This window comes from Oncorhynchus mykiss, chromosome 27 (genome assembly GCF_013265735.2).
Source record: "Oncorhynchus mykiss isolate Arlee chromosome 27, USDA_OmykA_1.1, whole genome shotgun sequence".
Lineage (NCBI taxonomy): Eukaryota > Metazoa > Chordata > Actinopteri > Salmoniformes > Salmonidae > Oncorhynchus > Oncorhynchus mykiss.
In genome coordinates this window covers 10,656,669-10,671,170 of record NC_048591.1, presented here as the reverse complement: position 1 = coordinate 10,671,170, position 14,502 = coordinate 10,656,669, and the positions used below count along the sequence as shown (strand labels likewise).

Here is a 14,502-nt window from a genome sequence, read left to right as displayed (position 1 = left end):
TTCAGGTCATTTTACAGAATATTGGTTTGAAAAGGAAATGTGACTTCTGTCACGTACCAAAGACCATGACCTAGCCTGCACTTCCTCTCGTACGCAACCGAGGGAAAGAAATGGGAAAAGAAAACACAAGAACATTTAAAAGGCGCCAATGTATTTTCCAAGTAGACTCCATTGTAGACTCCATTGTAGACTCTATTGTGAAAAGGCCTCCCAATTAACTGTCAAAATAAAAGGGAGGGAACCTATCATATGAAACACACACTGCTCTGCAGTGAGCTGAGCTAAGCGATGAGGTCATGTTTCAGTGGCTGTGGCCCCTCCCTCCCTCCTTTTGCATCCTCTCATTTACAACAAGTGATCTTTCTCCTTCCCTTAGTGACCATCAAACAGAGACCTGTGCCTTGCAACCAGCAGACCCCACCCCTACACACACTGGGGAGGGTGTTGTTGGTTACAGGGGTAGATCAAGATTTGAGGTGCAGAGATTCATTTCCACAGGGCTGTTTATTGACTGCCTGCATTGCCTCCATCCTTTGGGAATTGTACTCAAGGGGAGAGAAAGGGAAGGATTGGAATGTTGTCAATCCGTTTCGTACAGAAGTAGAACGGGAAAAGGTAAACAAGGAGTCTGATACAGAAGGCAAAGGGAAAAGGTAACTAACAGAAAACATGAATACATTTTAGTCTTGGTCAGGGGGTTATTTGTGTGTTTTCCATAAATTGATCATATTTCTTAGGGTAGTTTATTATGCATAATTTAATCTTTTGACATCATTTTCGTTTTTTTTTGTGTTGAATATAAATATTGAATTGCACATACATATCTGTAACAATCTAAAAAAAAAACGTAAATACCTATCTTTAATACCTTCTGTCTCAGAGAAAATTAATAGCCTACAAGGTCCACCCCCCTTTCTTTCAAAGATACCCAACAATCAGATCAGTTGCCCTAGTTTTCTCCTAATTTGTACATTTTACAGCAGACCCTCTATCCTCTATCTGAGGAGGGAAAGGGGGGATACAAATGAAAGGGTCTCAGGAGGACAGAGAGGGGTGGGAGAGCACTCTGGAGAGACAGATCATCAGCCGAGGGTCAAAGCTGGGGCGCAGACTGGACTCCCACAGGGAGTGTGTCCGCAAAGTTCAACTGGCCCAAGGGGCGTGGGCCTTGACTGACCCTCTTACCCAGTACTGGCTCAGTCAGGATGGAGAACAATCCATGGATTCTAGGTTAGAGCATTCATCTCCCCATTCCCCAATCTGATGTAGCTCATTTAGCAAGAAAATTAGCTCTACCATGTATCATTCATGAATGTGTGCTCTGCTCTGTCTTTGCAGGATTTACCTGCTGGAGAAGGTCTTGCCGTCTCTGGTCCCATGTGTCGGGCAGCTCCTTAGAGAGGCAGAGCGGAGGGGAGAGACTGAGGGAGAGGGAGAAGAAGGGGAAAGGAGGAGGCGTGAGGTTGAAGTGGGTTCATCTCCCTTCAGTCCCCTGCTTTATCTGGGCCATTGCTTGATAAGGTCCTCCTCTGCCCCCTCTCTTCATCCCCCTCTCAATTCCATCCCCCTCCTTTCTGACCGAGAAGAGGCAGAGGCAGCCCAGTACCGCCTGGGGCTGGAGCTCACTCTGCAACTGCTACATGCACCATGCAGCCGGTGGGATATATTCATCACCCCTGAGAGAGAGAGGGAGCGAGAGAGAGAGAGAGAGAGAGAGAGAGAGAGAGAGGGAGGGAGGGAAAGAAAGAGAGAGAGAGAGAGAGAGAGAGAGAGAGAGAGAGAGAGGGGGGGAAATGGAAAGGGAGAGAAAATCACAGATGGGGCACAATACCAAAGTGAAGGGGAGGAAGGGAGAGGAGTGGGGAGAGGTGATTGTGTATGGAGTAATGACAGAATGATTGATGGCATCTCCCCCCAAACCGTATTGCTCCTCCTCCATCAGTGCAGGCTTGGTTAGGATGCTACTCTACCCTAAAGAAGAACCAAAGGCGAAAATCTACTCATATGCCTAAGTCTTATACCCCATTTCATTAAATTGGTAATTGTATTTTATAGAGATTGTTGATGGTGGAACATACAGTGTATCTGGGCCTCCATGTGCCTTTATCCTCATTCCTTGGCTCAATGATTTTCACAGCCCATGAGGCTGCTCTCACTCCACCAGAAGTACTGTAGTACCTATTTCTCTCATGTCTCAAATAATCTGGCACACCATTATTCAATAATAATAAACATTTACGGTACCCCTCATTTGGTTACGGTACCCCTCATTTGGTTACGGTACCCCTCATTTGGTTACGCTCTCTCTCTCACACAGAAACAGAGAGAATGAACAATTGAAGACTGATGATTATACAACATTTTCATGAGTAAGCACTCTAAAGACCATAATGAAGCCCAGTGGTGGAAAAAGCACCCAATTTTCATACTTGAGCAAAAGTAAAGAAACCTTAAAAGAAAAGGACTCAAGAGAAAGTGAATATTTTTACAGTTTTGGAAACTTTAGAGTGTTTTCTATCCTAAGCTGTCAATTATATGCATATTCTAGCATCTTGTCCTGACAAAATATCCCGTTTACTACGGGAACGTTTTTTTTTTCCAAAAATGAAAATACTGCCCCCTAGTCACAACAGGTTAAAAGAAAAGGACTCAAGAAAAAGTGAAAGTCACCCAGTAAAATACTACTTGAGTAAAAGTCTAAAAGTATTTGGTTTTAAATGTACTTAAGTATCAAAAGTAAAAATATAAATAATTTAAAATGTCTTATATTAAGCAAACCAGACTACACTATTTCTTGTTTTTTTTAATTGACGGAGATCCAGGGTCACAGTTCAACACTCAGACAAAATTCACAAACAAAGCATGTATGTTAAATGAGTCCTCCAGATCAGAGGCAGTAGGGATGACCAGGGATGTTCTCTTGATAAGTGCGTGAATTAGACCATTTTCCTGTCCTGCTAAGCATTCAAAGTTTAACGAGTACTTTTGGGTGTCAGGGAAAATGTGAGGAGTAAAAAGTGCATCATTTTCTTTAGGAATGTAGTGGAGTAAAAGTAAAAGTTGTCAAAAATATAAATAGTAAAGTACAGATACCCCCCAAAAACGACTTAAGTAGTATTTAAAAGTATTTTTACTTAAAGTACTTTACACCACTGATGAAGGCTGTATCCTACTGTATCCTCCGTCAACAAGAAACCAAAACAAAATACACAGTATGTCATCAGTTCTATCAGTGGCAGAGCAATAGGTCACACTTTATTTGGATAGTCTGGATAGTCCATCTGTAGATGCTCTACAGATGGTCATACTATCAACAAACTATCTGTTGATAAGCAACTGCTTGCTAAGGTTACAGTTAGGGTTAGGTTTAGAATAAAGTTAAGGGTTAAGGTTAGGTTTAGGGATAGGATAAGGGTTAAGGTTAGGGTTAGGGTTAGTAGATAGTTAGTTGAAATGTTACTAATAGTCTGTAGAGCATCTACAGATGGACTATCCAAATAAATTGTTACAGAGCAATATTGTAGGAATTGAATGGATATCTGTTCAAAGTCCAGGGAAAAACATACCATTTCACAAACGTCCTTATTTAACCCATGGTTAACCCTTCCCATTTGTCCTATATTGTCCCAGCTTGTCTGAGCTGAAGAGGCAGGTGGGGCAGTGCAGGGTGGAGCTGCAGAGGGGAGAGGAGATCCAGAGGCGTACCGTGGAGAGACGGAGGGAGTGCCTGGCACTACACTTCACTGACTGGAGGCTCCAAGCCAACCACACCCTCTCTCTGTACCTGGTAGGAACAGACCACACCCTCTCTTTGTACCTGGTAGGATCAGACCACACCCTCTCTCTGTACCTGGTAGGAACATACCACACCCTCTCTCTGTACCTGGTAGGATCAGACCACACCCTCTCTCTATACCTGGTAGGAACAGACCACACCCTCTCTCTGTACCTGGTAGGATCAGACCACACCCTCTCTCTATACCTGGTAGGAACAGACCACACCCTCTCTCTGTACCTGTTAGGAACAGACCACACCCTCTCTCTGTACCTGGTAGGAACATACCACACCCTATCTCTGTACCTGGTAGGATCAGACCACACCCTCTCTCTGTACCTGGTAGGATCAGACCACACCCTCTATCTGTACCTGGTAGGAACAGACCACACCCTCTCTCTGTACCTGGTAGGAACAGACCACAATTATAAAGCGAGGAGGGGTTGACATATGAGGAATACAAAGAGCCTCAAGGTAGGGTGTTGTATGATGAGGTCCAGGAGTTTTTCCTGATCATAAAGGGTCCAGAGTTTTCCCGTAGTCAGGAAGACCTCCTGACCCTATTCATTGTGTATATCAGACCAGTACAGTACAGACTTGTACATTGCACCTCAGTGTTGATCTGAGCTAGCTATCTACCTCCGTATGGATTAGTGGATCGGAGAGAGTAAGAGAAAATGGGATTAGGATTAATGGTGGGGATAAATGCTTTGGGGGTTTAACGTCAAGACAGACAATAAGACCACAGAGAACCCAGCTTTTAATTAAAGCTGTTCTGTGTTTGGATCTGTGACAGGGACTGGGAGTAGGGCGGAACTCAGAGATGTACTGTACAAAAGGGAACAGAGGAGACAAGCAATCTTTCTCTGTGTTTTAATCCAATTCACTCAACTAACATCAAACAGTACGAAAAATATAAGTAAATCCATGTCATTTACATTTGTGAGGAACAATCCCATAGAATAACCCTTTTTGGTTCCAGGTAGAACCATTTTGGGTTCCATGTAGAACCCTTTACACGGGGGAAAAAAGGTTATACCTGGAACCAACAAGGGTTCTTCACAGGGTGCTCCTATAGGGACAGCCGAAGAACCCCTTTAGGTTCTAGATAGCACCGTTTTTTCTAAGAGTGTGTTTGACGTCTGTAAGCCCACTAACACATGGCTATGTTGCAGGTGCAGAATGCTCTACTCAGCTTCAAGGAACTCCTTCATTCCAAAAGTTCAGGTATGTTCTGGTCATGATGCAGTTTGTAGATGTCCAGGCATTAGAACCAGTGTACAGGTGTAGGATCTTAACCTTTTACTTTCAATGGGCTAAATCAGGGCCACACAGAGTGATTCTTGGTAGTCTTAATCAAATCTACTTTGAAAACTAAAGTATACACCTCACACACATGGTTATGGGCTTACAAAAAAGAAGACACCTTTACCATGTCAGATATAAAACTGTTTGAAAAAGACAGATGGGATTTTTATTAAAACATTTTTTTTTTAAATTAATGATACAAATTATAAAAAATATGAATAACATTCCACTCATGAGGCCAAAGAGGGCGCTTTTGGTCATTGACTGCAAGAATGGGTTACCTTGACCACTGCTGTGGCAGCAATATACAATCCTGCAGCAACAGGATTTTAACATTGAGTCCGTAATGTTGCTTGATCGGTGGATAGGGTATTAGCTAGCTAATATCACACGACATGAAAAGTGCAATACTGTTAATCTAACTGTGTGTTGGTGAGGGTTTTCAGGGAATTTATGTAAATCACGAAGCTCATCTGCATATTCTCAGCAACAAAAGAGTGATGAAAATCAAGATCCTGCCTCTGTATTTAAGAGTGATTCTTTTTCAGATGATCAGTTGGCCTGGGACCTGAACACCAATGATTCTGGCACACCTGACTCACTACATCAAGACCAATTTGTCCATGTGAGAAATGCTTTTTAATGTTTTATTTATCTTCCCCCTCGTTTGTGATTTCTATAGGCGGAGCAGTGCTCAGTATTTCTCTTCTGTTATTTTAATCTCTGTCTTTCTGTCCGTCCGTCCGTGTCCCAGTATGTGTGTCAGTATGTCTCGGGGCTCTCTGAGGAGCAGTTCCAGCTGTTTCTGGAACATCTCTCCCTGTGTAGCCGGGAACACGGCTGTGCTGAGAATTTGAGGCTGTGGACAGAGACGCTCTCTCAGGCCTTCTCCCACTGTGACTGTGCTAAGGTGACTGACTGCTCATCTGCTCATTTATCACTCCAGTGTTCATTTGATAAACTGTAATTACTTCGCTACTATGGCCTATTTATTGCCTTACCTCCTCGCGCCATTTGCACACACTGGATATAGACTTTTTTTTTCCCTACTGTGTTATTGACTGTACGTTTGTTTGTTCCATGTGTAACTCTGTGTTGTTGTTTGTGTCGCACTGCTTTGCTTTATCTTGGCCAGGTCACAGTAGTAAATGAGAACTTGTTCTCAACTAGCCTACCTGGTAAAATAAAGATGAAATTAAAAAAACATTTTTTCAATAAAACTGACTGAACCATGCCTAACCACCTCCATTAACACACTTAAAAAAAAAAAACTCCATTCCCCATTAGCTCGTCACAACTTTCTCTTGCATAACGGATTGTTGCTTGTGGTGAAATTATTGCAGAGGATCCCATCAGGATTGATGGAGGAAGTCATTTAACATAATAAAAGTGCTTTGAGATCTAATGAAAGAATATATTTGTTGGTTTAGACTGGGTGTCTGGACAGACAGAGAGTGTTGGTCCTTCTGCTGAGTTTCTACCATGATCAGAATGAGAGCACACAGGAGTCCATGCATGATCCTAACCACTGTGAGTAAACATACACACACACACACGTACGCACGCACACATGTAAACATGCTAGAATGCATTCATACACATACAGATACACACACGCACACACGCGCGCGCACACACACACACACACACACACACACACACACACACACACACACACACACACACAATGATGGTCACATAAGGCCTGCAGAGTAACAATCACGAGTTAATGGTTCTGAATATCTACAAAACTCACCTGATATACTTCAATGTAATGACGTTGTCCCAACATGTCCGTGTAGCTCTAGTCCATCTAGTGGACAAGTTGTGGTATTACTGATGTACTGCCTTCACGTTGAAAGGCGTATGCTTACTGACAGAGAGGACATAGACATGTCATTGTTACTGTACTTCAGCTTGAATGTTCAAATCTAAGCTAAGAAAACAATACTCATTGGAGAATCAGTAGTCAGTAGTCAACAACAACAACAACAATGACAGCAACAACCATAATTGCTCTACAGGGCCATTACAGGGACACAACCACATGACTTGTGGTCTCCTTGGAAGCCCTGCAGCCATGGACACAGAGAAGACCTGTATGCCATGTGATGCTGGACAGGGGGACATGCCGCATTCATGCCATGAGATAAAGGCGGGAGAAGAGAGGAAGGGAGAGGGGAACAGGGTTACCCCCACGGAGAGCCTGGAGCTGGGGCACCAAACTGCCATAAACAGCCCAGAACCTCCAGAGGACCGGGGGAACATAGCGCTGGACATAGAAGAGCTATGTGTTGTCATGGAGTCTGGTCCCCTACCTGAAGGTGAGTGTGTTGAATTCCTTGGTTGTTTACATTTGCATTTTAAAAGGAACTAACACATAATGTGATAACTTAGAGGAAAGAGAAACCTGCACATTGCTCTTGCTCGTATCACTTTAGTCAGAGCAAGAGGCTTACCTGTAAACTTGAATAAATAATGTGATACGAGCAAGAGCAGTGTTCGGGCTTCTCTTTTGTTTGAGGTGTACATTTGACAAGACACAGAGCATAAGACTACAACGGAGACTTTAGATACAGTTCGAGAAAAACAAAAAGCTCTGAAATAATGTCCTAACAGAAGCAGAGGATCCTGGGTCACCCTGGACCATGTGTGCCTATGACAGTCAGACGGTGAGCCGAGGGCAGTTCCTGCAGCTTGTGCTCAGCTTCCTGGGCAGAGCATCCAGTGGCGCTATGGTGGACAGCCTGGCTGAACACATCAAAGCTGGCTACAGAGAGAAAGAGAGCGAGAGACTGCGCCGGCTGCAGCAGGTGATAAGAGATTTAAGAGAGACGAGAGGAGACAGTGAAGGAGCTGTCTGTGGTCCGTAGAAATGGAATGACTAGTGTGCGGTACTGTGCTGTGCAAAAGCCGTGGTCTGAAAGTCTTTCCCCGGTCTTCTATTTCTATCCTGTAAACTGTGCCCAACTGTGTGCTTAGGCCTTATGGGCTGTGTCAAATTAAAATAATGAAGGCTACTATGTTGTCTTTAGTGTAACCAGCAGAAAGAAGAAGACAGGAGGTCAAAGGAGGTGTCGTCACTTTTCCTCTCCTGGGATAGCGAGGGCAGAGGAGCTGTGGACAGAGAGGAGGTGGAGCGAGAGCTAAGTCTGTACAAGGATGGAGCAGAGGAAGGGGCCTTACAGAGAGGTCAGAGGTCACAGGGACTTGGCTGTGGGGGCTAACCAACATAGTAGACCCACCCGCAAGCAAAACCGTCTGAAATGACGTCATTACAACCACATTACAATGAGAACTACCGCTAATCTGGTTGTAATGTTAATCTGCTTTCCCCACAGCTAGTCTCTCTTAAAGTAGCTGCTGTGCTATGGGTGATGATTAAGTCCACCACCTGTGTGTGCTGTGAAGACGTTATCTGTCCATTTCGTACAACCTTAACCACACAATCTCTCTTATGCCCCCCCCCCCCCCCCCCCCCCCCCCGCCCTGTTCAAGCCTGGCAGCATGGTGAGCCACCTCTCTCCAGCTGCTCTGTCCTCTCTCTGGGACAATTCCAGGCCTTACTGAGGGCTTTCCTGGTGGAGCTGCCTCCAGAGGAGGGCTTAGGGGTCTGGGCCTTCCAGGAGCTCCTGGTCTACCTGCAGGAGCGGGCAGCCCTGCGAGGGGGAAAGGACAGGGGTAGAGGGGCTACCAGGCAGGCCTGGCTGCAGGAGATTGGGAGAGCAGCCCAAAGAGGTGCAGCCCAGATGGAGCCTGTTTATGGGTCTGTGTTTAGCGCCGTGCTCAGAGTGAGTCTGACACGTGTAGAATACTGGAACAACACCTTACATTTCAGACATGACAACATTACTGTAGTTTCACTTTAACCAAATGGCTGGTCAGTAGCTTACAGAAGCATAAAACAATAGTCAACAGTCGGAAATAGGTACTATTGAATAATTATTGTATAATATGTATACCGCATAAAATAAGTTGCTTCGGTGATTTGTGGTTCTATAGAGATCATCTTTTTATCCTTTTGGTCATAAGCGTGCCGTTGAACCCTTTTTGGTTCTATATTGCTTAATTTCTTCTTAGACTCTTATGGTGAATGTAGATTTGTTTGAAGACAGTTTCTGTAGTTTGTCCAGCTGATCACAGTATAGCACTTTGTTACTGTAAAGCATTTTGTGGCAACTGCTGACCTAAAAATAGGCTTTATGAAATCAATGTGATTTGAAGCCACGCTTGTCTGTGTGTGGCAGGATGCAGAGGTGAATGCGGAGGGGAAGCTGTTGAGTGTCTCTGTAGCCCTGCTGGAGGAAGGGGGCTCTAGGCTGCGTTACGTGGCCTGTACTACTGAGGATGCCCGTCTAGTCCTCAACAAGATGCTCCAGCCACACCAGGCCCCTGTCAGGTCAGTGTCAGGAGATAGCTCTGCCCTTGTTAGCGACACGTCAATCAATCAACCAATCAATCACACAATCAGTCGATCAATTTAGCCTTTAGTGTAACCGTCTTACCCGTAGCAACATGTCAGCGGCAGCTCGCGTCTATGTTATTTGTTGGACTAGTCGTTTTGGCCTTTAAACCATCCCCTCTAACCCTGTTGTCCCTCCCTCTATGCTCTCACTCACTCACTCCCTCCCTCCCTCACTCACTCACTCACTCACTCACTCACTCACTCACTCACTCACTCACTCACTCACTCACTCACTCACTCACTCACTCACTCACTCACTCACTCACTCACTCACTCACTCACTCACTCACTCACTCACTCACTCACTCACTCACTCACTCCCTCCCTCCCTCCCTCCCTCACTCACTCACTCACTCACTCACTCACTCACTCACTCACTCACTCACTCACTCACTCACTCACTCACTCCCTCCCTCCCTCCCTCCCTCCCTCCCTCCCTCCCTCCCTCCCTCCCTCCCTCCCTCACTCACTCACTCACTCACTCACTCACTCACTCACTCACTCACTCACTAACACCATTTCAGTCTCAACTATAGGCGTGCTACAGTTTCTTATGGTATTTGGGAGCACAGGAAATTCTTTCAGAGCCTTGTTGCCCGTTATTGTAGCTATCTTCTCTCTCTCCCATTATAGGATCTATGACTGTCTCTTTTACTGTTGCTCCCTGCTGTAGTTTCTCAGCCATAGAGAGCTGTAGTCCAGTGCACGTGCCCAGAGTGGCCGCTCACGGAGGGGTCTACCTTTTCGACGAGTCTCGAGCCTCTTCACAGTGTTATGGCTCGTTTATCGCCATTCCCATATTGGACCCCCGAGAGCAGGGACGAGCTATTGGGGTGCTGGGTCTCGACACACTCCGAGATTCAAACGACACACACCTGTTCTCACGCCATGAGATAGACTTCTACCAGGTGAGAGGAATGGCTGCTCCCAGATCTGTTTGTGCTGTCTTACCAACTTACCAACATTTGGCTGACAATGACCATAGGAGTTAGCAAGATAGCCCAAACAGATCTGGGACCTGGCTAGAATGGCTGTATTGTGCAGTGTAAAACCCAGGGCAATACTTCTATAACGCTCAAGGAGTATACAAAAAAGGCAAGTATCCTAAAAACACCATTCATTAGCTTTGACTCAGTAACAATATCCTATTTTTGCCCAGGGCGTGAGCAGTGAATTCAGCAGAGCTCTCCAGCATGTGGTGACTCGCTGCAGCATACTGCACATTGTGGAGAGCGCCTCACTCTGGCTACACAGCAGAGTCTCTGCCGTTCACAGTATCACCACCTATCTGATGGAGCCTTCAGACGGACAGGTAACTGAAGAGAAGGCGGTGACATCAATCCTCTGTAGGCTACGTTCTGTACACAGCACGCATACACCAAATAAACCATTTAAACAGAAATCTCAACGCAGCATTAGCTTAGCCACGCGCACTAACCATTCACATTCAGGTACACACAGGTTTCCGAACAAGATATCAAACCAACTTTAAGTCGGCTAATGAGCACCATTTGCAGGGCAGTGACTGCTCTCTGAGGAAGATGATGGTGATGGAGGGAGGTTCTCGTCGCTCCCATTGGCTCTCCCCTCCTCCTTCCTTACGGCGCTCAGATCACTTCTGCAGGTAAATCATTGGACCTGTTTTAGTCTGCAATGTGTGGCTTTGCTAGTACTGCAACGCAAAGTCCAACCTACTCTAATGACACATTGATCTACCAGCCTATGACAGTCTATGGAACTGCTGTGCTATTTATCCTCCAGGGTCCACATGAGGTTCTAGCCTGATACTGGATCTGTTTCTGCTGCGTATACCAAACAAGACAATGACCATAGGAGTTGGCAAGACAGACCAAACAGATCTGGGACCAGGCTAATGTAGATCCACCCTCTGTTCCAGAGACTACCTGTTCCAGTGCTGTGACACCTCCCAGGCTGGGCACTATGTCGTGTTTGGGGCGTACAGACTGGTGCTCCCTGTGAGGGACTCAGCTGGGTGGGCCCTGGGGGTGGTGGACATGGAGTTAGAAACCCTCTCATCGGGCCACCAGAGGGGGCTGCAGCCCCACGAGCGCCGGGACCTGTCGTCTGCAGGGAAGGCACTGCAGGCTGCCTGCCTTCAGCTGCACAGAGAAAGCACTGGGCCGAGCAGGCAACACACACTGCTGGGTGAGAGGCATGGTGTTAGGGAACGGGGAAAGCTAAGAGGCCAAACCAGAGTATAATAGGACCATACTGATTATTATTGGTTCTAAGTCATACATACAGTGCATATTAGTGCAGTTAGTGCAGTTTTTCATGTAACCAATTGCCATCCGCAAAATCCACAAAAGTTAAATGACCAAGACATGCCAAGAAATTGGCCTATTAAGTCCGTGCTAATCTAAGACAATATTTCTCTTCTACAGAGGCGAAGGGCCTGGGAGGGGAGCGGCGGGCGTCCATCTTGTTCCTATGTTTCATGCTGGAGCACCTGCGCGTTCGCTGTGTGTCCGGATTGGACCAATCAATTGTAGCGGCACTCCAGAGCTCCCAGGATGCATCTCACCACTTCCATGTCAGTCAAGTCGTGAAGGCGGTGCTTCTACTGCTGTACCCTGAGAGGGAGGGTTCTGTCCATACAGACAATTGGGACCAAATTAAGATGGTGAGAATTTCACTAGGTTTGAATGCAAGCTTGTCTCTATTTGCATAATGGAAGACAATGGTCCTATTCCGAGAGCATACATTTTGCTTAATCGCAGAACACCAGCGGAGCAGACTGACTGATCTAAAAATAATAATGAGTAGTTATTTATCAGGAAAGGGGATTTGGAGATCAGTCAGTTTGCAGTAGCCGACTGCAATGTAATTGATCTCAAACATGACCAATGTGTTTTTAGTAGGCCTACTTGATACATCATGAGGATATGTATCTCTTTTGACTTCCAATTACCTTTCACATCAGATGGTGAGCACTGACCTGGGCTACAGGCTGGCCAGGTTTGAACCCTTAGCCAGGGCAGTGACAGTGGACAGGGAGCTGGTCCACAGCTGCATAGCAGGTACGCCTATGGAAATGAATCCACCTCTGACAGACACACTCCGGGGTGAAGTTTCCCATAGATACAAATCTAGGATCAGCTTCCCCTACCCTGATACTAGTGTTAACCATCACTGGGGGAAATTCAAAACGGACCCCAGATCAGCATCTAGAGGCAACTTCACCGGTTCACCCTACACCTGCAGCCTCGGCTCTAAGACCAGACATAACATAGTAAATGAAAATCAAGGACACTCAAATTAGTTTGATATGTTACTTTTGGTATGGTTATATAAGAGGGTGATTGGTCAGGGTTGCTTGTTCATATCTCATCACTGACAACTTTAGCATTTTAGCTAGTTAGCAACGTTGCAACTACTCACTACTTTTTAACTACTTTGCATCTACTTAGCATGTTAGCCAACCCTTCCCCTAACGCCTAACCTTAACCCTAACCTGACTCCTAACCCTAACCCTAACGTTAACCCCTAATCCCAAGCCTAGCTAACATTAGCGTTAGCCACCTAGCTAACGTTAGCCACAACAATTGCAATTCGTAACATATCATACGAATTGTAATATGGAACATATCATATGAATTGTAATTCGTAACATATCATACGAATTGTAATCTGGAACATATTATATGAATTGTAATTCGTAACATATCATACAAAATGGATGACGGACATCTCCAAATTAATACATACCATACCAAACGCAACATATCATAATAATTTGAGTTATGTCTGTAACATAAACAAAACCAGTGTCATGCCCTGGCCATAGAGATGCTTTTATTCTATATTTTGGTTAGGCCAGGGTGTGACTAGGGTGGGCATTCTAGTTTCTTTATTTTTATGTTTTCTGTTTCTATGTTTTGGCCGGGTATGGTTCTCAATCAGGGACATCTGTCTATCGTTGTCTCTGATTTTGGAATCATACTTAGGCAGCCTGTTTTGCCACCTTAAAATAAATAAAATCAAAGGGGAATGTGTCTGTGTTGTATCCATGCATTTTATCCACAAAGTGGGGGGCTTTTAAGTGATATTTAAAGCTGGTTCTTCTTCGGTTTCAGGAGTTGAAAGGAGGGAGTTGGGGCAACATGGATCATTACCACTGGAGGACCTGTATGACTGGGTATCCATCTGTTTGTCTATCTGTTCCTACTAGATTCAAGTTTGAAAGTTTATTCGCAACGTACACAGGATACAACAGGCATAAAACAGAACAGTGAAATTCTTTCCTTGAGAGGTCTTTCCCAACAATGCAGAGATGATATAGATAACAGAACATTTAAAAAAAATAATGTTTTAATTAAAAACCTGCACGAGAACAGTGATGTGAGTTAGAAACATGAGAATGCAAGTGTATACATGTCAGTGCTAGTACCTTATTGGATTTGCAGGGGTACTGGAGGGGTTGAGGTGGGTTTCTACATAAAAAGTGACAGGTTGTAGGGTGTACAGTTGAAGTCGGAGGTTTACTTACACCTTAGGAAATTACATTTAAACTCAGTTTTTACACAATTCCTGACATTGAATCCTAGTAAAAAATCCCTGTCTTAGGTCAGTTAGGATCACCACTTTATTTTAAGAATAAGAATGTGAAATGTCAGAATAATAGTAGAGAGAATGATTTATTTCAGCTTTTATTTATTTCATCACATTCCCAGTGGGTCAGGAGTTTACATACACTCAATTACTATTTGGTAGCATTGCCTTTAAATTGTTTAACTTGGGTCAAACGTTTCGCTTTGAGGTCAGGGCTTTGTGACGGCCACTCCAATACCTTGACTTTGTTGTCCTTAAACCATTTTGCCACAACTTTGGAAGTATGCTTGGGGTCATTGTCCATTTGGAAGACCCATTTTGCAACCAAGCTTTATCTTCCTGACTGATGTCTTGATATGTTGCTTCAATATATCCACATAAT

General features: G+C 44.8%; 1 protein-coding gene across 1 annotated transcript; it reads left to right on the top strand.

Annotated features, from left to right (window-relative positions):
• Positions 1 to 369: 369 nt before the first annotated feature.
• On the top strand, positions 370 to 14,151 carry LOC110507538 (EF-hand calcium-binding domain-containing protein 5). The gene is made up of 20 exons (XM_036965566.1): positions 370 to 653; positions 981 to 1,230; positions 1,339 to 1,656; positions 3,631 to 3,787; positions 4,951 to 5,002; positions 5,632 to 5,708; positions 5,838 to 5,993; positions 6,514 to 6,613; positions 7,108 to 7,407; positions 7,703 to 7,896; positions 8,119 to 8,275; positions 8,582 to 8,874; positions 9,331 to 9,482; positions 10,222 to 10,456; positions 10,708 to 10,860; positions 11,066 to 11,172; positions 11,446 to 11,714; positions 11,954 to 12,192; positions 12,493 to 12,589; positions 13,646 to 14,151. The coding sequence occupies exons 2-20, from the start codon at positions 1,025 to 1,027 to the stop codon at positions 13,738 to 13,740; spliced, it is 3,357 nt and encodes a 1,118-aa protein (XP_036821461.1). The 5' UTR covers positions 370 to 653; positions 981 to 1,024; the 3' UTR covers positions 13,741 to 14,151.
• Positions 14,152 to 14,502: the final 351 nt, after the last annotated feature.